This window comes from Calidris pugnax, unplaced genomic scaffold, assembly GCF_001431845.1.
Source record: "Calidris pugnax isolate Ruff unplaced genomic scaffold, ASM143184v1 scaffold8, whole genome shotgun sequence".
Lineage (NCBI taxonomy): Eukaryota > Metazoa > Chordata > Aves > Charadriiformes > Scolopacidae > Calidris > Calidris pugnax.
The window spans coordinates 14,825,113-14,852,380 of record NW_015090830.1 but is presented as its reverse complement, the minus strand read 5'-3'; the positions used below and the strand labels follow the sequence as shown (position 1 = coordinate 14,852,380).

General features: G+C 35.9%; 1 protein-coding gene across 2 annotated transcripts in view; it reads right to left on the bottom strand.

Annotated features, from left to right (window-relative positions):
- EXOC2 (exocyst complex component 2) overlaps window positions 1-27,268 on the bottom strand; it is a 128,015-nt gene that overhangs the window by 80,532 nt on the left and 20,215 nt on the right. For both annotated transcript variants that reach the window (XM_014941079.1, XM_014941078.1), the window contains exons 3-7: window positions 26,637-26,813; window positions 25,067-25,193; window positions 17,880-17,993; window positions 12,796-12,920; window positions 1,053-1,133 (exon numbers count right to left, since the gene is read on the bottom strand). In XM_014941079.1, the coding sequence (XP_014796565.1) occupies window positions 1,053-1,133; window positions 12,796-12,920; window positions 17,880-17,993; window positions 25,067-25,193; window positions 26,637-26,813 (624 nt within the window). The remainder of the gene's footprint in view (window positions 1-1,052; window positions 1,134-12,795; window positions 12,921-17,879; window positions 17,994-25,066; window positions 25,194-26,636; window positions 26,814-27,268) is intronic.

The window sequence follows — 27,268 nt, the reverse complement described above, 5'->3', positions numbered from 1 at the left end:
TTCTCCAACCCTAAATGTATACAATATTCTACAAACACACACCATAGTCGTTATATAGCGTGTATGTGAGTTTTTTGGGGGAGTTTTTTTGGTTTTTTGAATTGCAGGCAACAAGATGGGGGAATAACAATGTTCAAATTACACCTTTATTGTGAGCATTAATGAATCTCTACTGAAAAGAGCTAGAGCTGTTCACAAAACCCCCCGCTTTCTTTGTGCTCCCCACACAAACACACATACAGTCACTGCTTTCTTCACACAAGAGAAGAAAAACAGTGAACTTCCATGTCACTTTCTTGATTTCATAAAACACACTCAGACTTTCCAACACTGAGTCAGCTATCTGCATGTCATTCCTGCTTATTGATACAGCACTAAGGGAAACATCCCTTCCTCTGTGAAAAAAATCACAATGAAACAAAGTAAAATTATGTTGGCAGAAGTCCCAGAATTAAAAAAAGTAACTTTTTTGATCTGATGAAACACATACCAAACTGCAGTAAATTCAAGCCATCTCTCTCAATGCAATCCTACAGCCAGTACAGAGAAACAGAAAAGAAAGTACTGACAGCTTTTCAAAGTTTCTTAAAAGAATGCTTATTCCAAGTAGTCTAAATGGCAGCACATTAAGTGAAAAAGATTCTGTTCATTACAGTTTGCATTTATGTTTTGGTTTTTTCCTCTTTTCCACAAATGTTTTACAATTGTGGTATTTAGTTTTGCTCATCCTTCTACAGTGTCTATCCTATCTATCTAGTTTCTGTTTTCTTTGTACACTTAAAATTGAGATGCCACCACAATTAATTTGAAGTGCTTTAGAACTCCTTTATTTTTACATTTATTCTCTTTGTTATCACAAGCACCACTGAAAATCATGGCAAAAAGGTCCCACTTATTTCAAAGGGTGCACCCTAAAATCACTACCATCAAACAGGAAAAGGTAAGAGAGACTGTACAGTTTTCTACTTTCTACCATATTCCTAGGAATATACTAAAGCTTCTTAGAAAGTCCCAAGTCCATAAATAGTTGCTGCTGGAAGGACAAAACTTACTGTTCAGTACATTCTCCAGTTTTTGCGTCATGGATCCTTCTACTTTTTCCGTTCCATCCGCTTCCAGTTTTTGATGGATTGCTGGAATAAAGTGTCTAGTTAAAATGCAGAACATTTTAATAGGTGGGAATACATTACATCAAAGTGACACTTTTAAACATTTTAAAAATTAAAAATAAAGTGTTATTTTTCTTGTTAGACATAAAAAATACAAACATGCTTCATGGCAGCAGAGTCTAGTGGAGATCAGGGCTTAGAGCCAGAAATTGCAGAATTTTAACCATTACTTTGACACAGACTTTTGTATCTTCTTTAACAAGACAGAAATGCTCAAGGGAAAAAAAAAAGTGGAGAGAATAGTCCATATTAACTACCTTGTAGTACAAGTGTTATTTCAACTTAGTATTTTAAAAAATATAATTCAAGGACAAAATACTTTTGCTTTGTAGAGAAAAACATTGTTACACCAATCTCACCAAAAAGGAATTACCAATAATTAAAGGGCAGAGAGTCATAGGCAATTCAGATGACACCAAAAATGAAGTGCTAGAACACTCCCCCACCACCTGTTTTCATCTATAAAAATGTACTTTGAAAACACATGATATAAATGTATCTTTTAGCAACACACTGCATTAGCCATTACACAGAAGCATTATGGTACTTTTGCTCAAAATCACATGAAAATGGAGAGGAGTTTGGTTTTTGGTGGGTTTGTTCGTTTTTTTGAAGATGCTTTTTTCGTGTCTCAAAATGCCAAAAGCCCCAATTCTTGTTTCCACATGGCAATACTACTGGATGTGGAAACACTAAGTATCAGCATTAATTTTTTACTTTATTATAATTTCTTTTTCAGGACGGGAGATTTACCAGTATACCCCGACTACACAATGTCACTCTGGAAATACAAACAGTGAATAGAATGTAGATACTCCTTTCTTCTATTTCCACTTTCCTACACAGCCTTCCTTTACTCTTTTTCTCTGTCCAAAGCAACTGGCAGAGGTCATTTTTTTATTTATTTTTAAAGGCAGTATTTCTGTGTATATGCATACGGGATATATAGTGCAATTACTTAAACATATGATTTTCCTTTTAAATTTTTAATCTGTTAACATATGTTAAATCCTCTCTATCAAATAGCCATCAGTTCCTGTTGCTTTAGATAAAATTAAAGCTTCTAAAAAGCCTCCTGTTGCTTCCTGCTGGTTATCAGCCGAATGAGGTGAAGCTAAGCTACCCTTGAAAACAGCGATGCTCTGTGCTTTCATGAAAATGAGTAACCATGTATTTTAGTTCAGAACACAAATACGGTTCTGAAACCAAGCTCCCAATTATCTTGCTTTGGTTTGTATGTCAAAGCAATCCGAGTCCCTCAACTGGATTTTTTTAAGATGAAATCGTATGGGAAGATGAACACCATGAATAGACCTAGCGTCCTCCAGCAAATACTGGGAATTCAATCCACTGATACTCGAACTGCTCTACAGTACCACCCCAAACCACATATAATGTGCACACTGATGTGTCATTGCCAGCTGTTTTCTTCTACAACACCATCCCTACTTGCCCACGCTACATACATGTAGATTAAGAACAACCACCAAACACAGAAACCACCTTTAGTAAGGAAAACCCGTGGCCTCGGTCCTAATTGTAAACAGCGAGAGAGGGTGGCTATTCTGAAATGGGACAGGCCCTGGTAGTCTCCAGCCTCCTTCAAAGGAGGAATTTTTATTGGCGGTGTGTGTGAAAATTCCATTAATCTCAAACATTTAAATTTGACCCTTAAAATGCAAAGAATTTCAGTAAACTTTACTTTCTTGAAATCGGAAGAGGACCTCCTTATTTTTGGTATCCAAATCATGAGAGAAGAAAAAAATATCCAATTTAGGACACCATATTTCTTAAGGCAATTAACACTTAAATGAAATGAAGTGAAACTAACAGATTCTTGTATGTTTTAAGGAACAGAGATCTACCCAAAAAGATGGTGTATTCTTAACTCTAGCACATTTTTTATATATGACACAGACAACACTGATCTATGAGAATATCTATACAATTTTATAACATTAAAGGTTCTCATGATACTATTCAATTCATATACATCAGTTCTGGTCATGTGCAGCCAATTACAGTATTACACTTAATGTTAGATACTGAAAGGCAAGTTCATCAGAACAGCAACCACAACATAAGTGGATATTTTAAGATCAAATGGTGCAAGTACTACTATTAGAACCACATTAAACTATAATGATTTGAATTTAAATATTTTAAAATCATTCGATGAAGCACATTTTTGCAAGATATTTTCAAACAGATGTTTACCTTAAGAAAAGTTATATAGTATCTCAAAGTTTGTTAAAAATTTCGTATTTTGGAACTATTACATAGCATGACAATATGGAAAAAATAAAAATAAAACAAGGTATTATGCTCCAGAAAGGTGGAAAGCACTGTGGAATACAGAAGAAGGCATATTAAACATATGTTAACAGGTAGCTTAAAACAGAAGGAATTTTTGGACCACCGTCTGAAAAAGTATAGACCTACATTACTCCGTACACACACAAGAGGATTTGCTGTTATTTCCTTGTACATGTTTAACATGCGGCTCCGTTTGTGTATACACATTATAGTCAGATTTAGCAGCAAGTGCATTCATTTGTATATACATATTTTTGCATTAAAACCAGGTTTTAAGTTTTCACTGAGAAAAATGTTATAAAAATTCTTTATCAGACAGTTTAAGCTTAGTTTGTTTGGATCAACTGATTTTAAAAAAGCAGAGTACATGTTCCTTCCATGGGGACCAAATAAAAAGCCTCCGATGTAGAAATTTAGACAAGCAAAAACCACATGCAGTCAAGAAAAAAACCTGTAGACCTAACAAGATTGGAAGGCATCTAGAGATACTCAAGTTATTTTTTTACCTTAGAGTACCAAACCCATGTAACAGCGGGCTGATGCTGTCTGGGACAGTCCCCATTCTCTTGCACCCCTGTGTTTTCTTCTTGCTTGATGTAGCAATCACACAGCTGCAGAGCAGCTGTGGTGAGAGAATTTGGTGCAAAACTGACACAGTTCTTTATTGACCAGTGAGCTTGCCTAAACCTTGCCTGAGCTGCACCGCTGCAATACAAGGGCAGAGGAAGGAGCATGTGGCCAAGGGCAAGTGGAAAGCCAGCCTACACCTCTCACAGCAGTTAAGATGAACTTCAAATGCAACTTCATACCCTCAACTCATCACTAGCTGGAGTAAGAAGAGCAAGGAGTAAATTTTAAGTCTTTGAAGGCATGAAATAAAGAATGGACAGGATTTTTTTCTTGAATTGCAATTACCCTGGGCCTACCCAATACTAACTACGCAAGTTAGAACAGCAGTTGGACACCTAGGAGAGCCCATTTACTATTATTGAAGAGCTTTACTGTAAATAAATATGAGGAGATGCTAAGTCTAGATGCTTCAAGCTAAGGCCAGAAAATTAACTGTATTTTGTATCATCTTTGCCAATAAGCACTCAAGTTTCTGAGCTAAGTCAGAATATTTTAAAGGCTTGCAAACTTCAGAGCCGCAGTGAGATACTAACTAATAATAGTGAAGAGACTAATTTTAGAGCTCACAATTGCTAACCTGTGACTAAATACTTGTGAACTGGTTAATTTTGGTCAAAAATCATGCAAAGTTCAATCTGGCAAATAAGCCATAGTACAGGCGTTGTCATAAAATAAACTGCAATTAATTCACTGCTCTTGTGTTGAAAACAGTTTTATTTAATTTAAGGAAGGATAGTTTTCTACTTGGCAACCATAAATCTAACAAATTAAACCACACTGGCTGAGATAATGCCGCTTTTGACTTCCAAATTTCATTCCTGATTTAGTCATTAGAGATTTTTAAAACATGTTTTGACATAGGCAGCAAGAGTTGTATTCTCAAAACCTCCACAGCCTAACTCAGCTCAAAGCAACATAGATGCAGGTCTTCTACCATTTTCTGATTTAAAGATTGCTAGAAAAGCAATTGGTATATCTGCAAATCTTACCCATTTGCACAGAAATATGGTTAAAGAAAAAAAATTAAAATACGGTACCTGAAAAGAATCAAACTCTTGCAGTCAAATGCAGAAAATAAGAGGGGAAAGAACACTAAAAGGAAAGACTGACTCAGCAAAGAATTTCTGAAGATCTGATGTGGTAACTATAAACAACTTGGCACCAAAGCACAGCAACGAAGCGATGAAGAACACATGTTGACATGCTGCCAAGATTCACGCCAACGCATGAATAAAAATGCCTTTGGTTCCCTTTATCAAAAGATTAAACGTTTTCAGTAATCTTAAGAAGGTTATTGATGAGGACAGCACTCCTGTAGGGTGTAGGGTAGAAGCTCTTCTGAATGGATTCAACAGGAGTGCAGTGCTGTATATAGTGAGCAAATACAAATGGAATACAAATAACAGCAATAAAAAATGAGACCACGTCATGAACAGAGGTGGTAATACATTACACTATAAAAATCTAAAAACCCCTAAAGTTTGTTACTATGGCCATTAGTCAATACTGCTAAGGTTTTTGGTTTTGGTTCAGGTCCCCCCCCCGCCTCCCCAAGGTTTCTAGATATTTTTGCAAATTGCATGGCAAACGTGGCTTTATTTTTGCAAACACTGCTAATCCAAGCAAAAATTACGAAATACTGAAGTAAATGTAGTACTGTCTTTAGTTGCCTTTTTGTGTTTTGTTGCTATAACATTTAATTTTTTAAGCTTGTTTACCCAAAGCAGTGGCAAAAATCAAAGAAAATGGCCAACCTTAAAATAATACAATAAAAAAAAATTAAATTAAAGCACAGTTCTAGGAGGGGAGATTTTATGGAAAGAAGAGACAAAAAACAGTAGTCTAACAACATCATGAAGCTTGATAACTTTTTTCTCAGACAGGCTTATATTGTGTCAGGCGTGACATTTCTAGGCAAATATCTCAGAAATAGACAGGAAAATGGGGTTTATTATTCTGCTTATGGGTCCACTAAAAATTCCAGAATTGGACTCAGGCCTTTGCCAGGACACTTCAGAATTTGAGAGTACAAGAAATGCTATTCTCTTTTTACCAACACAGTGCTAACCTTCTGGATCTATGAAAGCTAACGGTAGAAATAAAAGCAGCTTTTAAATGTTGCATGCATTTTAGAAGTGGTATGGAAATCAAAATGGAATGATGTAACATGAAATAAAGCTGGTTTCATGGCTTGTAGGTCAAGTCTGGCTCAAATTTAATCATAAGCAATTTTTTGTAGACTTGCAATCATCTGCACTATTTGGTATTTGAAAACTGCAAAACCTTCACTTTTTTGACACTTTACTATTTTTCAAATGCAAACAAAAACATTTAACCTACCTGAAAGACACAAATTCATAAACCATGACAGCCACACAGTAGCTAAAAGCTGCCATGACTGCATCCATTTGGAGAAATTCTGCTAGTAATTAGCTTACATGTCTAAAACAAGTACTTATTTAAAAGAGGCTATACGAGCAGTCAGCATAAAACCAAGTACAGGCTTCAGCAAGAAATTTCAATATGGACTGAGACAACTTCTGCTGTTTCACCCTTTTTCAAATCAGACCACGTCTTGCTTGAGACACTGAAAAAAACCACCCCCTAGATAATGTTATGCTAGAACCTGCATGAAAGGAAAGTTTGAGCCTTTTCTCAATCATGATCACAATCATGAGTTTAGAGTTGCATTAAGATAATAATTGGTCTGCTACAGACATTGCATGAAGAGGAAGCACCCACCTGAGACTAATCTACCTACCACCACTTATAAGATCAGAAGACAAGTCTTCAACAGGCAAACAAATCAGCGTGCTTATTTTTTTTTATTGTGTGTGCATGAGATGGATGATAAATTTAAGGACAAAGTAGGTAGCAATGACAGTGCAACTGCTTCTTATTCAGCTTTTGTGTACAAGTGTAGCATAAGGATACCTCAAGCCTTCAGACACGAGCATCCACTTGAAAAGCTAGACAGTGAGCTTCGAGTACATGAACTATTGACTCATGATCTTAATTCTTAAAGGGAAATAATCTAACTTGCATCTACTGTGGGGCACACACACGCATGTAAACTCTTGCTCTGAAGTGACTGATTTACTGTTAGATACATGCCTGATACACACAGCATCTTAGTTTATTTGCCAGTTTGTTCCCATGGCCCTGTTCTTTCTTAGCCTCTGTGAATTACCACACTGAAAATTACTAGCTATAATGGCAGGCTGTTCTTACCCTGCAAAGACTATTTTCTATCACTTTCTGCGGGATGAGGAAGATAACATTAATAGATACATGCCACAGAGCACTCAGCACTCAACTCAGGGCTATTCTAGCCATTTCAAGTCAGCTGTGTAACATTTAAGTAGCAATCTTATGTTTTAATTTGATTTACTCAAGTCCAAATGTCAAATAAGAATTCATACTATTTGGCAAGATGTATATAGGACCAAAGTAAGGCAAAAATGTGAATTAGATATGTTACAAAAGAGGAATGCTGCAACAGCAAAACCTCCTATAACAGTCCGATGCTGTAGTACCTAGCAAAAACAGTCATGGACTGGCATTTCATTGGACAAATAGACCAAAAGACAAGAGACTGAAGTGAGCGAAGAGCTACCAATGCAAAACCACTTCAAAATTAGTCAGTCAGTCTAGTTTGCAAATAGAATCACTAATGAAAAATTAAAGAGAATATGTATTCTCTTTAAATTCAACCATGGCTTAACTCCTAAAAAGCCAGAAGCAAAGGGACACTTACGTGACAGACTAGCAACAAATTTCACCTTCTCAAATTACCAGTCTGACTCAGAATTGAATACAGATCCAGTGGTTTCTTTTATTTTAGTTTCAGAGAAGATTGATTTAGCAGACGTAACAGCAACAGAATACACTTATTCATACTGAATCAGATCCTAGATCACTGGCATGCTCATTCTAGAACGGGCATGAGGGGATGAAGTATGAAAATACACTATAGGAAGAATAAATAAAAAAATACCAACCCAAACCTCACCAACCAAAAACCTAGGCATTGACCAGATATAAGATCACTGTAACTAGGTAAAAAATTGTCCTAGTTTATGTTTCAAGTAAGGTATTAGACAAAAGGCCAACTACAGTCCAATTCCTCTGTCCTAGTGGCATTCCCATAGGGCATATATCTGAGTAAGAGTGGAAAGGAAAAAAACAACAGTGCTATAATAGCCAGCAGCGCTTCTTTTTTTATATGATTTTCAGAAAAAAAAATCTATACAATGTGTTTGTAGTTGTAACTGCATAAGAAGAACTGCTGACATGACAAACTAGAATCAAATCTAAATCTCAAATTTGTTCAACATACCTGTGTTTCAAAGACAACACAGCATCTTCTTTACTTGCCAATATAGATGTCATACTTGCTTGTTTTTGCGTAACTGAGTGACTGAAGTGGTCATTTCCCTATTTTTTTCCTTTCTCTTAAATAAAAAGAAACTCTGCAGTCTAAGGGTCTTTGTAAAGAACACTTCTGAAAAAGTATATTCAAAGTAAATTAATTTGCTAACTTTCCAAAGACTCCTGTGCGGGACACGACTTGCTCTTGACAATAAAACACGACTTGTCTACAAACATATAAACAGCAGCCCTTTCAGGAATGCTACTTTCTAGGTTGCCATTAGAATTATGGGAAATAAATCAGCTGAGCTCCCCGACGTTGACAAGTGGGTCAAGTTGAGGTGAGCCCAGTTCCCCTCAGCTCAGCCTACAGCTCCCTTCAGCTGACGAAACAAGCTTCCTGTTGAGCATCTCCTGTGCAGCAAAGCCACTGTCAAACTGTCAGCCAAGCTGACGGGCAGAGAGACGTCAGGATCTGATAAGGCAATTCTGTTTTCCAAGAAATTAAACCAAACAAGGAAGGGTTCTGCCCTATTTGACCTCCTATTTTCTTAGTAAACAGTTTCTAAATCACAGAATACAATAAGCGTCTCAGGATAACTTTTTTGTTTTTTTGGTTTTCATTGCTTACTTCTGAAAATATTAATACTCATTTAGATGTGTAAATGGCACACGTCTGATGGCACACGTCAGATCAGACTGATCTTACTGATTCCAGCTAATGAAAAAAGCTGCACCATGATCAGAAATGCAAGGTTTCCCAGATCAAGGTAACGTATTTGCAACAAACAATGTTAAATGCGGATGATTTTAAAAAAGCAGATATAAACAGATGTGCAAATAGATAAATAGGAAGTACCTCGTAAAGTAAGTGTTATTCCTCTTAAAGTGAGCCCCCCAGAAAAAGTACCATTTTAGGGAGACCTAAGAGAAATAACTGTATGCAAATAGGTCTTCTAAAACAACAACAACAGAACAGACCTGTAGTTAATAAAGCATAACTACTGGCATTGGAAGTTGTGTTCTAGGATATCTGAAGAAGAAAACTGAGAGCCTAAACTTTTGTCCATCAAAAAACGTATCATCAGAAAAAGGATTTGATTTTAGAAATCTTCCCAAAGGAAGTAAGTAACAAATAAACAAATAAAAGAAGCAGCTCAGGAAATTTAGGGAGACAGACTAGATGTATTCAATAATGGTTTTCCCTTGAGTCACTTTTCATTTGTGACAGTTGTAGGCTCAGAATCAAATAAAAGTTTGCAAAACCAAGGCTATGTCCCTAAAGAGTTTGTGCTGAAACATACTTTCAGCCTTCAGATATAAATTATTCCTCATATAGTTTTATTTAAATGCATACAAATGGTAGTTGCACCCTTTTAAAGGAAAAAATAAGACACACAAATGTGCTCTTACATATGTGAGGGCAGAAAAGTGCTATTATATAACCTTGCACAAACACTGTGCAGCCAGAGTATAATAGGATTTTTAATTTAATGTTCTTCCACTAAAGAGCTTGAACTTCATAACGGTACACCTAAGAATTATTGGAGTTTTTGTTTTGCCTGAGATTTTTTGTTTGGTTTTGTTTTTTGGTTTTTGTTGGTTTGTTGTTTTTGTGTTTGTTTTTTTAATTTTGCATCTGAGCTGTCTTTCTCAAAAATACTAACAATGCTTACGCTTAATTCCTGTCATCTTTCTTTTGAGAAAACTGTAGTGATCAAATGTTCTGGAGAAAAGCTTTGACATCTGGCAGGAGGGCTGGATGATGGTGTCAAAGATACCCCTTTTTCTTGCTACTACTGGAGGCTTCTCCATATCCAGCTTAGCTGTTGATTGTACCTAACACAGGTTCAAGTCTTTCAAAAGTTATGCAATTATCCACATAAGGAGGAAGAAAGGCCAAACGAACAGTTCTGCATTACAAAGCTGAAATTTGGCAATAAGGGGCTCTTTTTTTTACTGAAAAGAATCAAAAATACTTCTGCACATGCTTAAACAGAGAAATGCATATTAAAACACTACAGAAGGCAGCCGTGATCTGCACTGCATCCTCATTAAGAATTTTGTTTCAGAAATTAAAAACTAAATATTGCATTGTTAAGTCCCTTGAACTCCAGTGCTAAAGCTTTGAATTTGTAAGAGATTAAGACTTCAAGTCTCCAATTTTCTTCCACAGCAGCATCAAGGCCATTCTTTCTTAGTACTGCTTCAATTCACTGTTCATAACACCACAAGTTACAAGTTTGCTTCCTTTGAGCTCTTAAGGGGGATTCATTTTGGTTATAGAGAAAAAGTAGCACTAAGAACCACATAAATCATCCCAAGTTTTGAATTAGTAATTTATCTAAAGGACTACAGTGATAAACTCTAATTTTAAGTATAAATAATACTCCGATACACATAAGAGATGCAAAACAATATTAGAGCTATTATATTTTTTTTAATTGAGAACATAGCACTTAGTGAAATAAATGAATTTGCTTTCCCTATCAATAATTTACTAATATTTTTTACATTCCTACTTGCTCTCTGATCTCTTCATTTATCAGGAAATCTGTCTCCAAAGGCAAGAAGCTTACACTTTAATAAAAGGGACAAGAGAAAAATCACTCCGTTGTGTTCTGTCTTTCTAAAACCACACAAGATTTATGATTTGCATTAGCTTTCTCTAAATCCTACTAAGTCTTTGCTGGTCCAAAAAATAATCTTACAAGATAACACATATGTCTGCCAGCACTACTTTTTATTCACAGCAGTAACTGTTTGGAAACAGAACTCTGAATCTTTTAGAGCATTTGATACTTTACATGCAAGGCAGATTTGGTTGTGAAAAACAACTCACATTTCAATATTTGTTCAGGATTATTTAGGATTTTGAACTACTTAAGAAAAATTAGGATTTCAACATTTTCAAGATACTCAGGACTTACAAAGAAACAGTCTATTATCATTTTTCCTAGCATTTAATAAAAATTCAGCTTAAAAAAAAAGTTAAAGAACGCCAAATACTGATTCTTCTTAGTGTCTTTTCCTATGAATACCACCACATTCTTTAGTATTTCCCCTGAATGATTTAATGCTTTAATATTTTTGCTACTGAAACTATCCAGATTTAGGGCAAAGTTTGTCAAAACTGATCAGTAATAGGTCAGTTTTGGGTGGGCTAATAAAGATGTTCAGGAGTTAAGATTCTTCACAGGAAGAACCTTTAGATGTCCCTTCAAACTGGGACAATGTCTCAAGAAGAGGTCCTCCCTATCAAAGCATATATATTTGCATTTGTGGAAAGAGTTCTCCTCTTAAAAATCACCAAATTTGACAGGTAGCCAAAAGCTATCAACCACTTTTGAAAATGCTGTCACCTGAAGGGCAGGTCAGAGGTTAATCTGCCTGGGGCAGGAATACAGGTGGACCACCAGGTGAGACAGCACTGACTTCCCTTTTCTCTAACACACAGAAGTGGGTATCAGACAGACAGTGAGTGGCCTGCAAGTGCATCAAGAGAAAGTTGGTATTTCTCTAAAGAAGTCTTCCTAAAGCCAACAGAAGTGCTAGTTTAACTGAGGGTAACAGAAGATATAATAAATTTTCTTACTCCATAGCACCCGTAACACAGTATCAATGATCAGAAGTGATAATCCTGCAATGTACAGTACCTATGAAGAACAGCATAGTGGTGTCAAACCTATTGGGAATGGTCCACCATGGTCATTTTGTTATCCAGCATAGTCCCTAACTAGACAGGACTATGGCAGCCCACAATGAGCTTTTACCCGAGAGACATTTTGTGCTTTAAGAGTGTATATATATAAACAAATAAAGGTAAATATACATGTGTATATAAATGGCACAGACAACTAAGCTAATCTCTGTAGTGTCTCTCCTTATGGCAAGCAGAATATGAAGGCTGTCTAATTTCTCAGGTCAGAGCGTTCTGAATATTCATATACATATTACAGTCTATGGGATAAGGCATTATAAAATCAAGTTTTTAATGTACCTAAAGTTTGTAAGTCATCTTAATATTATCTCCAGTTTAACATTTCCTCTCTTTTTGGATTTTTGGTCTAAGCAGTTTCATCAGACTGCTTCCCGTAATATACATTCGGTGCCACCTTTTGGAAATATACCACAACAATCAGCCAGCCAGTCCCAGCCTGTGACCAACATGATACAATTTTTGGGCTCATTATACAGTTTTAAAAGAGACTGTGAAGAAAAACGGTATTTTTTAACATTAAATTCAACCATACATGCAGATACTGTATTTTCTTTTATACTGTATTTAGTAATTGCAAAGCATCTTTACCTGACAGAGCATCTTGTGCTTCAAAAAACGTGCTGAGACCTCCTTTCACATAAGCTAGACTCCCCTCATTTTTCTTATTGGCTTGTTTCTTCAAATTCACAACAGCCGTTTTGAGCTGATCAAAACTGAAAACAAACAAGAAAACCCCCATGACATTCAAACAACAAATAAGGTCAGCTAATGAATAAACTACTTGGAAAATGACACCAGCTACTTTTGCAACAACTGTTAAGGAATGAGTAATTGCTAACAAGTATGCTTCTCAATAATGACCATTTACTCTAATCCAAAGAGTTTTTGGTTTTTTTTAGTTTTAATCCTAAATGGAGGGCTCCTACCATTTCTGATGGAATAGAATTCTTTAAAATACAAATTAGTCAAGAAATGTCTCCTAAACATGCAATATTGCTCTTCGTCAACTGTCAGTACTACATTAAATATGTGATAGTATAGGTCACTACGCTTAGTAAACTACATTAACTACTTAGATTATAGAATTCCCTTTAATAACAACATTTGTTTAACTTTGCAGCATAGTTCAAAACCCTTTTCCATTTTCAGCTTCTTAATTCCTTCAATATTTTTTATGTTGCTTTGGACACACAGTTCAGAATTGACCATAGTATTAGTGGAAAAAATAAAGAAAAGCTGCACAGATTCCTGCTTCTTGAAAATATTTTTTTTATGTAGTCTGAGGAATTGTTTTTGAAAGACATTTCCTAGGAGAATATTAAAACCACCAACTCATCATTGTTGTTTGTATGGTAGGTTTCTTTTTATATTAGTTTTCTAATATTTCTAGATTATTACCAGTTTACATTTGACTTCACATGTTTATTTTTTGCAAGCAGCTGCAATTATTTTAGAAGTTTTATGTTGTGACTATTTCTTCATTAGTTGCAAATCATTTTTTTATTGATGATGATGATGTACTTATGCTACTGGATTCATTATAAAAGCGCTATCACAAACATGGTCAGAAATACAAATATAATGCATTATTTTCATCCTTAAAGTCTTTTCTCCTACCTGCAGGCCAAACATGTCTCCCTCGTATAAAAAAAAAAAAAAAAAAAAAAAAAATCAAACAAATAACTCCTCTATACCTCAGTGAGGAGAGGGAAAGGAAACAATGACATAAGGAAACTAAGACGTAAAACAATCCCACCAATACTCTTTATCTGTTTTAAACAGTGGTAGAAAAAGACATATTAAGAAAACAAATAAAACTTTAGCCCGGGCAGTGAGAAGGCTATTCCCACCTGCTGGGAGACAAAACATACTGGTGCACTTACAGGCATTTTTCTTATTATACTGATGATGTCACAACATTTTGCTTTATTTCCTGTTTCCATCTGCTGGACAGAAATCACATTACTCAATAGCTGGATTGGTCTATTTGGGCATACAAGAAATACTTACCAGCAACATTTTCAAACTAACAAAAATCTGTACAGTTCTCTTTCCAAGTAGAATTTCATGTTATCTGATGATCTAATAGTACGTCTAAATTGTTTACTTGTATTTGTCAGGATATTGCCAGGGGAAAAAAAAAAAAAAAAAGTTATTTTGATTGCTTAAAAAGAATTTCCTTCAAGGAAAAAACAGATATAAGCTAACCAAAACATCAGTGCACCACACATTTAGCACTCCCAATACCTGAGGTTACATAGAGGACAAGAACTAAACCATTGCTGTGTGTTTCTGGAAAACCAGCACAAATGATACGGGGCAGATAATTATACAATTCCAGAATATTTCTAAGACTACACACTTTGAAGTGGGAAGAAAAAAACCCCCAGTTTTGCTTCTTCTTTATTTAACATGCTATTTATAGTTAGATTCAAAACAATTGGATTCACCCTACCCTTTGAGCCATTCTTCCCGTTGAGTTCTACACAGCTTCTGCACCTTCAGCACTAAGATTCACATTTTATAAACCAACATAAACTGAATTAATATGCAAAAACCCAGATTTTGCTTTTTACAACAAGAATTAATACTTTTTTCCCACTGGACTGAGGGGACCATGACTTAAAATTGTTGACATGCAAAGGAAAAAATCAATGGAAATTTACATGAGAACGAACTTTCTCCAAGGTACTGATCCCTTGGCATAGTACAAATTTAATAGGGGCCATAAAAGTTGATGTAATTAGTTATCAATTCATAGTACTGATGACCAGAAAAATCAATGTTTTTACTGACATCTTGTCATATTAGAGATATAACCATTATGCTGTTGTTCATGTTCCATGGTGATTCTGATAACAAAAGTCATTTAATCAGTTCTAAGAAGTCACTTAATTCATTTTATGGATCCACAACATTCTTAAGTGTACCTAAGGCATCTATGACCAACAGCTGTCAAATCAAATCTCAGCACTCTCCAGTGACAGTTGATTCTGCAGCTTTCCAAGTTACACTGTCCCAGAACTTAAGCAATGCAATATTGGCTTTAATCTGCATCTAACCTAAATCTCCCTTGTGGCAAACTGAGACAGCTTGTTCTACTATTGGTAAACCAAGAGCAATCAATGGCTACCCTTGAACTGCCCGCTACATATTTCTACGCATCCCGCATTAATTTTGTTTCTTTTCTAAAAGCACCTAATTCTTTCAAGCTGTATACCCACAGATATTTATATATTCCTATTTTTGTGGCTGAGCTCTCACATCTGTCTTAAAGCAGTGGCCAAAACTGGGCAGAGTACTTCAACTGCAGCTTTAATAATGCCAAGCAGAACAACTATCCCCATATCTAACATAACAGAGTCTTGCTGATACATCCCAGAAGATGATTTGTACTGGACAGCCAACTGGTATTTATGGCATGTTACAAACACCAGATTGTCTTCTGTACTACTGTTGCCCAGCCCCAGGTGTGTACGCTGCTGCTTGTCTTCCCCACACCCCTTAGAGCCCTACACTCAACTATTTCACAATTTCTACAGCCAAGGCTTCCACTGGTTATCACAGCGCCTGCAAGAATTCCCTGCAAGAATCATATTTTGGAAAGCAGCACTCCTGATTGCTCACCTAGTAGCTGCATTACAAGCCATTCCCAGAACTCTCTACAAGCCTCCTGAATTCCTGCCCTTCCTGTAATTATCAGGGAGGTTGAAGTCTTGTACAGGAACCAAGGTCTGCTCTCTGGAGATTTCCTCGAGTTGCTTAAGGAAGATTTTGTTCACTTCCTCATCCCACTTCGATGTCACCCTTTCCAGCCTCTTGAACAATCTCTCAACCATCCTGCTACCTACTCCATGAGAGAGACCATATATTTATTCAAGCTGTTCCTTTACACAAAGGTCAAGTCCCTCTCTTTCCTGGGTATCTTTCTGAGAAGACCTCTTCCAATCCATCACAGAACACCAGTCACATGAGTTATCCCACTTTATCCCAGTGATACACTTGTCTAATCCCACGTGTGGAGCTCTGGCTCCTCTTGTTTGTTTCCCAGGCTGCATGTGAGTGTGTAAAGGTACTTGAGGTTAGACACTTCCAACTGATTTGCAATTTCCAACAGCACTCTCAGTGCCATCACTGAACCACACATGTAGCACTCTGTCCCCTCATTTAACTGCAAACTGTTATCACCATCCCCTGATATTTCTAATCTGAAGTCTTGTCTCCAAAGCGCAAACCTGCTGGCAAAGATGGTCCCATCCCACTTTTTGAAATTAATCCAATTTCTCACTAGCAGAACTAGCTCTTTTACTAAAGATCCATGCCTACAGAAGTAAAAAGCACTGCCTTTGAAAACAGTGATACAGCCATCTGTGAACCTATAGGACTCACCCACTACTACATGAAGCTTTTCCCTTCTCCTGTAAATCAAGAAGAATACCTGAGCTCCCATGTTCTTCACTTCTGTCCACAGGGCTTTGCAATCACTCTTGATCTGTTCTACATCACTCTTGGCAGTGTTACTGATGCCAACAGAATAAGCAACAAAATGACACAGAGTCTAACAGCCAAATATAAAGGAAATTTCTTAAAAGCAGCTACATCAAGAGTTGTCTATTCTTTCTCACTTTATTATCCCCTCAGCTTTTTTAAAAACCTGATGATCACAGAAGATTAATTAATTTTGAATTAATTTTGAATCACTCTTCTTTAAGTTACTAAATTTCAGAAGATGCTGTCACTACATGTGTAATAATAATGTTGTCTTGCTGGTTTTTGGCCCTTCAATCTACCAACACTTCAAGAGCAAATTAAAGTACTTCCCAAGTAGAATAAGTTATTTTTGGAGTTCCTAAAACCAACCACCCTGCCCACCCATCCCCCCACTCCCCCAAAAAAATCCCACCAACCCACATCTGTTTCTACCATTATAAAATAAATAAATAAATATGTAATGTTTCCCTTCAAAATGCTAAATCAAAATACCCAGCTAAAAACAACAAAAAAAGTTCATCATCACTACTAAAAATGACTTACAGCATTATCTGAAAACCAACAGATAAAAGTTTCAGAACTCTGTTATACACGCAAAATATATTTACATAGCACATTTATGTAAATACATACTATGAATTATATTTAAAAATTAAGACATCAATGATCAAGATTTTAAGAGATTTACCTCAAAAGATCTTACTCACTTGTCCAACTTCTTTTACTATAGCATTTTCCACAAGAGTTGACTAAAAGCTAACTGATACTACTAACAGTTCTACTCTTAGTTGTCCATTCAGTGCCCTTGTCCTGAGCCTCTAGTTATGACTTAACACCTGGACATTCCAGTCAAGGCCATGCTGCCTGACTTCATGATTCATAAAGGACTTCAACCTGAAGAAAGACAACTTCCATCTGACACATGGAGGTTGCGGCAGGCGGGGGGACCACAGAGAGGCCATAAATTAGGCCTGGTTAAAAATGAAGTTTTCCTCATAACCACATTGAGCAAAAGAGTTGATTCAAGTTTGAGCCAAGCAGAAGCACCAGAGGCAGTAGAGACTACATTTACATTACAATATATTATTGTAAATGTCAACACCAATGACACATCTGTTGTATAATGAAATAACATCAAGTGACTTGCATTTAAAACAATTACTTATACCATAGCAACAAACCTTGTTGTTGAATGATTCTCAATCAGGTACCAGGCAGCAGAAAAGTTTTCACTAGTGAAATCAGCACTCATCCCAGGAAACAGTGCCTCTAAATCTTTTTGAGGAAATCTGCCTCTGAAAAATGAATATTCATTTCTTCAGTGAGACATATTCTTGTGAACAGCTTACAATTAAAAGTGTCATGTTAAAAAAAAAAAAAACCACAATACCAAATCGTGTTACAACAAGACATAAATATAAACTTGCATCTAACCATGAAATTAAATCTGGTATTACAGACACATGTTGCGTGACTGGGAAAGAAAAGATTGCAATCTAAGTAAAACTAATTTTACCATTTTGATTTCACCATTACACAGGTGTAAGGTACGAAAGACCTACATAGATAATGACACAGCACAGAAGTCTTTCATCAGTAGCACCTGATTACAGCGGGGGCATGAAATAATACTTTTTAAAAACACACAGAAAAACTCAAATGAGATGCAAGGAAAAGTGATGACAGATATGGAAAGTAGAAAGACGGGGAAAATACTGTGAGAAACAAGTGTAGCAACTAAAAATGAAGGTCCCAAAATTTCTCTGTGTTCAGTGAAAAAGTGATAATGTTAATCTAAAAATTTATAATCATAGGTAGTGAGATTCAGGATTACTAATGACATTGAATTTCATCAATGTCAATTACTGAGCAGAATGCTGATGCATGTAAGAATGTGAAGAAATTATCAATTTACCCTTCCTTTAAAGGCATTTTAAGATATCTTATTTTTCGTTCAAAATGGTCAGTAGGTACAAGAATTTGCAGGATAGTACTTCACATGTGATACATGGCACGGCTGTCAAAAAAGATTTTATATTAAATCCATGCATTGTGGCATCTTTGTGGTCAACTATATTTTTAGTGCTAAAAGCCAAAACCAATAAAAAAATTTCAGTTACCTCAGAAGAGACTTAGCCCTTCAGTACAAGCACTATATAAATGCATGCATACAATATAGAAGCAGATTTTTTTTCATATTTTTCAGAAATTCAACGTATTTTCTCAGAAGCCAAAAGAAACAGTTCTCCCACAAAAAGTACACACACTCAACAAATATACCACTTCCAAATGGTACTTATTCTTGTAAGACTAAGACATATGCACGATGTTTTAAGCTTATGCATGAGCTATACAATTCCTAGGGAAACCTTCCCTATTTTATATATATATATATATATATACACACAGAGAGATAAAGACCAACAATTTAGCTAGGGATGTAATAAATTCCTGCAAATGGGTTTTGCCCACAGACAATGGGACAGAAGTGAAGGTTTTTTTCAGTTTGATGTTTGAGTGCATTGAAAAGTTATTAGAAGCTTTTTTCCAGCAGATGTATTTGTGCAGAACCATAAATTAGCAATGCATTTACGGGTGCTTTTATCTGTGCAGACATATTTTAGACACAGTCACAACAGAGTAGAAACATGAATGTGAATGTGTGCGGTATGTTAACAATATGTTATACTCTATGGTGTAGTATCCTTATTTTTATAATAAATTTTACCAGTAGTTTTTCCACTAACAGATATGGGGAGCTTGGAATGACTTGCTACAGCTGTCTTCACAACAAGCTGCTCACTAAAAAGTTCAAACTGAAATCAACTGTATTTCTAAAATGTCTGGCCAGATGCATCTAAAAAGAGACTGACTACACATACACACAAGTTTGTTTCATTAACTTCCATTAGTAAATTAAATAAATAAGCCCTTGGAAGTTGTTCTCATGAAAACTTGCTTACCATTTACTTATAAACAAGCACATATGTGACTTGAGAAAGTATTTCTGTCTTACTCATTTCAGCATTACAGCGTGAATATGAACTAGTAGCAAAAGCTGAGGCCATACTGACATGCAATGAAATTGTTGATCATTTTTCTGTTTATTTGCTCATTGTGCAAGAATCAAATCTGAATATTTAATAATTGACTAAAAAGCAATCACTGCAAAAGAAACTGGAAACCACAGACTGAATCCAGAAAACCTCAGAGAAAAAAAAAAAAAAGAGAAGTTTACTATCCTTGTCAACTCTACCAATTTTGCTATCTTTACAACTTCAGCAAAGGTACACATACTGGATTTATGTAATAGTACTTTCTGCTAGGAAGACTATTTTATTTAAAACAGAATCAGGTCTGGTACTAGACACAGTTGACATTTTAAAATAGTCTTATTCACCCATCAGGAACAATTTAAAATATAAAAGTAATTAAGATTTCGCATACTGTTTAGATTAATGAGAATTATAATAAAAATAAGTTTGTTTTCAAGCTGCTACACAGTTTTACTTCCCTCAAACATATTTTGAGTATATTTAATATAATCATGCCGTATTAGATGTTGTGGTCCTTGCTTCTACGTAAGTGGCATGCACATCTACTTTGGATCCAAAACACATGTGGTACAATCAATACACTTGTGCCACGTGTGCCCATCAACACAATTCCCTCCCTCCACCACCCCAAACTTTAGGTTCTGTATAGCCTGATACTCAACAAATCGAATTTACATCACAGCATATATTGGCTCTTTCAAATTCTACTACAAAACTTGTGCATATACAGAGCATCTATATTTTCCAGAGGTTTAAGATTAGTTGTAATCTCCACAGGTACATCACAGCCTCCAAGCAGTCACAACTGAGTAACAGCAACAGAATGCAATGGATATTAATGAAGAGCCTGAATATCAAGGCAGCTTAGCAAATTGTAAACTTTCCTGTAAAGATTATTTTGCTCCCAGAGTTTCAGAATCTCATAATATGCTTTCCACTACACATAACAATATTTGCAGTTTAAAGGCAGGTCCCAAAACAGGATACAGCCACCTAAAGGTAACTTGAACCTCAATTCCACAGAAGTTTATAGGTCAAAAGGAGCAACTTTAAATAAACACAGATTCTGAATAGCAAGCAGCATAAACAAGCTCCAGCTAGAGCTGCTGTACACTCCCCTCTCTGTCTGGTACCAGTCAGACTCCTAGGAGCAGGCTTTGTACCAGCTGTACTGTGTTAATAATGCATGCAAGAGGACCAGCATAAGGGACACTGCAGTAGACTAAACACAACAAATCAGAAGGTGTTAACAAAGGTCCCTCCAAAAGCAAAAAGACAAGGATGGACTCTGGCAATTAGTCCCCAGTAGCCTTAGGTTTATCAAAAATATGACAACAGAATGAGAAACACATTTGAGAAATTGAAGAAAGTCCTAAGAGAAATCTACTAAGAGATTGTAGGCTGGAAGCTGCAACTGATGCATCAGCCTTACAAGAAGTAAGTGTTACTATATTTTTTAACATCACAAAACTATGACTATATACACTACTATATACCGCATTTCTCTCCCACAGGTTTCACGTTTTTTTATCACTGACGCATCTCTGTGATACAAGTTTCCACAAGTTCATCACATTCAAGGATGACACTGACGGCATTTAAGTGGCATACAGGCCACTTAAAAATAAATATATAAATAAATAAATAAATATCAAAGCCTCCAGAAAGTCTCTTCCTATGTCATTTACCTCCGAGCTGACATTTACCATTAGATGGCAGCGTAAGATCATCTGTTCCCTGCTCCCAGACGAACTGTTTTGGAAGCTGGCGTGGGAAGAGGGAAGCATCTGTATTGAGTGGGTGGATACAGAAGTATGTGGAATGTACTTAGCATGTCAGCATTTGCTTTCATGTACGAGATGGATCCACCATAATGACCTCTGCTACATGCAAAACAACAAACGCTACTCAAAAATTTTCTAACCACCACTAGGTCTGACTGTTCTTACTGCTCTGCAGAGATTGGATTTTCTAGTCTGACAGAATAGGTAGAAGAGGTAGGGAGCCTTTGATTAAACAAGGACTTGACAGCAGAAGAGGGAAAGTATGTGGTACATCTGAATAAGCAATTCATTCACAATTTTTATGTAGATGTAAATTTTCCACCAACAGATTTCAATCAGTGCCTTTATGAAACAGCCATCACATACCGTCTCCCAGAACTATTTAAAGTTCTGAACAATCCTAAATTGGTAGGACGAAATCTACCAACCTACTCTTGTAACAGCTCTAACTGCTAAAACCAACCCAAGAGCTGCAACATCACTGTTAATATTGGCATTTTCATACCAAGTTTCCACATTTGTTAAATTGAGGTGACTACTCTGTATACTCTTTTTCTTCCTGCAAGCTATTTAAGCCTTCTGTAAGGGTTTCTGGCTACATCTGCATAACACCACAGCCAGGAGCATTCCTCGGGGAGGAAAATGCAAAGCAGGTCTTTAGGTAGCCAGCATAAAAAGATGGCGATAGAAGACTAAAGCTTTGTATCAGTTTTACTCCATTCTGAAAATTAAAAAAACTAGAACTCAAAGATTAAATATTTTAAGTACTTATTTTCTCATGCGAATTAAATACTTCATAGCATATACTCAATATGAACTAAGTGATAGCAATGTAAAAAACCCACACCTCATCTGTTCATCTTTTAAAACACAGAACTGATCCAAATAAGCAACTGTTAGCAAGGCAGGAGAACAAACCTGTGCCAACACTCTTCTACAAATACATTTGTGACTCTAAGGATCACCACTGAAACATAATAACCAGCAAGTTCAAGTTTCATTACAATATGAATAATAGTTATTTAGTAACTGAGATTCTAAGGACGTCAATTAATGCTTGGAAAATATGAAGAACTTATCAGCCAGAAATTATGTATACTTATTACTTGGTAAACTTGCAGGCTGAAAGATGGTGGCTTGCACATTGTGTATACATATTTAAATTATCTTGACTATGTAAAAAATACAACCAGGAAGGTGACTGTATATTCAGAGTTCTTACTTTGCATCCTTGAAATATTTGAGTATGAAAAGAGAATTCCACTGCATATTTTGAGTATATATATTACTCCTACAATACATCTACAGGCAGTATGATTATTATTAATAGAATGTGATAGACCCATTCTTATTTAACTTCCCTTAACTGACACTTCAAACCTTTTGTTCATTTAAATCCCAGCCACTCCCAATTAAACTCCAATCTTAAATCTACTGAGTCAGAATAAATACTTTTTTTGTCCCTGTGCTTGCCTAATAGTTTAATGAAGCACTGTACTAAAGCACTTTTGTTCATTACTTACAAGATCTTTTTTTCTCTTATATCAGTCTCATTTGCAACACCTTAAAGTACCCACTTAAATGATTCAAAAGCTATGATTAATTTTTAAATACATTTTAATTGAACAAAGTACCACAAAGAATGTTTTAAAAAGCCACAAAAGGAACACTTAGAACTAAGCATAACCCATATAAAAATAATAATAAAACCCCTCACAACAGATAGGTGATCTAAGTCCTTTCCATGCTGTAGATTGTCTTTTCTGTATCACTTGCTGATGACTGACAACCACTTTCTGGAGGGAGGACTTCTTTCTCTCTTTCAGTCTGCAGTCTACTCACTTCCTGCCTTATCTTCAGTGTGCTCCCATCTAGCTTATTCTCCTATCCTCTTTTTTCACAACTGTTTTTCACTGGTTTTCTCCCTGGTCGTCTCTTTAAAATGTTTCTTTTGTTTACCACTATTTGCATAACCAATACAAGACACTTCTTTCCCTTCCTTATCAGGCATCAGACTGCAAGGGTTGTAAATCCCACCACAGTCAGACCAATGCCAAATGCCTCAGCTTCAAAATTAAAATACAACCCAATTTGCACACATTTAAAAATAATTTAATGAAGCCAAAGGAGAGACCCATTATGCTGCAGGCTCCCATCTCCTTGTATCTACAACTCTTCTTCATATTAAGCTTTCTTTTATTTTAAAGCATCCCAAAATTCTAACAATTTTTATCACTTCTAGTGACAAATTATTCCCATGTCTAGTAATGTTTAATGCTAATATCTTGCTTACCCACTCCCTTTCTCAATTTATTATTGCCTTTTTTTCACTACCTAATACAACTTAGTAGCCATCCCGAATATCAGGTATTTGCAAACATGTGAGTTTAACTAAACTATATTGTATTAGAGATTATTTTGTAAAAGGAAACATTACATTTTAACAAGCAAATTATGAAAGCTTCTCCACTGGGGAGGCATTTTTTAATTAAACACAGAATGGCTATCTATAGTCACAACCATTAACACTGTGCTGTCACCCATAAGACATGGGCAGGGGCAGACCAGGCGTTTCCTCTTTTTCCCCTCTACACAATTACTTGTTATATTGACTTGTGTTCCTTCTCTCAAACTGGTCATTTTCAAGAACCAGTGCTTGCCATAATCTTCATGCTTCACCTCCAATGAACTTGGACATCTGTGATACCGTGATCAATGAACTAGCCTTGATATTATGCTTGCACAAAAATTTCTATTTTTCACTCACAAAAAAGTTATTTCCTATCTGTATTTACATCTTTCTCACATTTATTTTTCCACACAAAATCTGAGGTTTCATTAACATTGTGTTGTCTAATGCTTTCAGATTAAACATTTAAAACATAATATCATTGGTTTCCTAGTTAAGAAACATCAAAACAGATGACTCTAAATCAAACAAATCCTAAGATAATGCTGCTTAGGTTTCTGGAAGACAATTCTTAACCTACCACACTGACACTGTCTTAACTGTAAGACCTATTTCAGAAAAAAATGTCATAAATTCCACCATGCTTACAAAGGAAAGTAAAGAAGTCTATGGGTTGGAAAACAGTATTAATATTTCAATGAAATAAACTAGCTGATGTGATATATTAAATCACATTTTACAGTGCAATTTTACCAACAGATAGCAATCTAAACATCCTTAAAAGCCCCATGAAACTCAAATGCAACAGTAAATATTCCGTAACTACAATGTATAAATCCAAAGCCTTAGGTTATTTACCAGTCCTCAAAATCTAAACATCACTGAGGTTCAATATATTGGGCTTTTACATTATCTACGGTTCTAATTGACGATCGAAAAATGAGGATTATGAAGCAGGATAAAACGTGCACCAACAACTCTTTTGAGTACCAAATAGCATACCGACAGCTAATATGTGTATGTAGTTTTAAATCTTTCCCTTAAACTTTTTTGGAATTTGCAGAAGCACATATAGAGAAAACCACTCAAAAAGTGGATTAAAGGCATTTGGTACTCACTTGTCTATCTCAATACCCAGCGGATTAGCTGGACGTAGGGACAAGGGGGGAATCCCTTTGTTCCTATCAGTGCGCATGTCATAATAGTTCATTTCATCCACCCAGACAGCAGACTGATCCAAGATACCTAGAGAAAACAAAGTGCAGATCCTTAAAACAACAAGGGCGGTCCAGCACCACCAACTTCTAACATACTGAATTAATTTGAAAAATCCTCATAAATATAAAATGCATGCCTAGGTAATATATTGGAAGATACATGGCAAAACAACCTGGATGCAATTATGCTAAATTATTTTATTATAACTGCTGAAAAGGTATTCATTGCTGAGCATCAAACATTACCTTCCTATAGAGGGCAAAGTTTCATGTACATTAACTGCATTTTCCTGACCATGGAGTATTAGTATTTTTCATTCCTCCAAGTATTTTGGTATCCATCCAAATCTTGTCATCTACTACTTTCAAAACGAGCAATTACGTGGAGGTCTCCTTATTTGCATATTTTAGAGAAGAACTCTTTTCTGTTCCACTCACTAACCAAATGAACTTTGGCCATGTGCCAAGATGGATGACTCAAAGGACAGAGGACTGACTTTGCTTCCAAAGCCTTAGCACAGACAACGCATAAAGGTGAGGCACAGGAGATCCTGGACCTCAGCCAAAAATGCAGCCAGCCATACTTTTTTGGCCATGTCCTTCTTTAACATCAGAAATTAACAACAGAAATTACCCCATCCCCACACTTATTCCCACACTTTTTAAAATATCGATTCTCCTCCCCCATCGCCAAAAGCTTCACTGTGTAACATTTACACTTGATTAACCTTTCTGTTATTAAGATCCAAGTACAGCATGGGAGAAATTATGTGACATTTAACTGTCACTGAACCTCAGAGAACAAAAGCTGAAAACAGTTCTTGTGGAAACCCCTATGTTAGAAAAGACAGCTATCCAACTTCAGCAATGAGGTGTTCTGAAAGAAAAAAAAGCACATTTTCAATCCAGAGGGTATTTAGACTGGATTCTAGATTAATCAGAGGTCCTAGACTGCTTGGCAACATCATTTCAATGGTTAGACATCTCACGAGAAATACTTAAGACCTTCTGTCTTGCAGGATGGTTTGAATTACAAGTAAGAAACAGCAGTGAAGACTCAACTTTAAATAAAGGACTGACTGTCAGCTCAGGATTTAGGTGTAAAGCTCATGAGCTGGTTTATATTTTGTATTTCTCTAGCACACTTAGGAGTACCTACTGGATCTGTTATGAATTTTTTTTAAATTTTAGAAGCTTAGTGTTACTCTTACAGAAAAAGAAAGGACTACTTTTCATTAGTCATTGAGGGTCTTATCAGGATATTGAGATAGGGGGATTAATTTCACATATACCATGAGTTTATCTATGCATTTATTTGCACATTTTATTGATATATTGAGCTTTTTCTATACAACTGAAGATTGTCCTGAGGTGGATCCATTTTAAACATACATTTTATTTAAAAGAGGCACTCCATCATATATTTGTTTAGCAAAGAAAACAGATGTGAATTTGAACAAAAAAAAAATACCTATTTTTTCAGGTTTAAGCAGTTTGAAGGAAACTGTTGAAGTCCCTTTGCCACCAGACTTTGTAGTAACAATAATGTCTCCCTTGTCATTTTTAGCCTGTCCAACTCGACACACAATTTTACTGGCAGACATCCATTCAGCAGTCAGCAGACAGTTGTGCCCACAGATTGTTAAACCTGAGAAAAAGAAAAAAAATAAATAAATAAATACCCTACCGTGAACAGAAGTAGCTTTTGAAATTCTGTAATGCAAATACATTTATGATGCTTCATATATTTTACATAAATATATCTGACTCTTCTCCAGTCCCTTAGAGCCAACTACAGTGAAAGAATCACAGATACATTTTCAGATGTTCCCTAGGTGACTTAGGTCTGTTGTCCTAGTGACACTTCACGAGACACACACAGTGCTGCCTGAAGCTTATTTCAATCTCTTTCACCAGTTATAGGCTGTTGCAACTTTTACTTTATATTGTACACTAGATTATCTGTTTGCAAGACACTAGAGAACTGCTGTTCAGTGTTGTACTTACATGTAACTTCCATCAAAACCGCATGCAAAAAAATCTTTCATAAGACCACTCCATTTTACTTTGTTCAGTGGGAATATTTTAATATTTTGCAGAGTT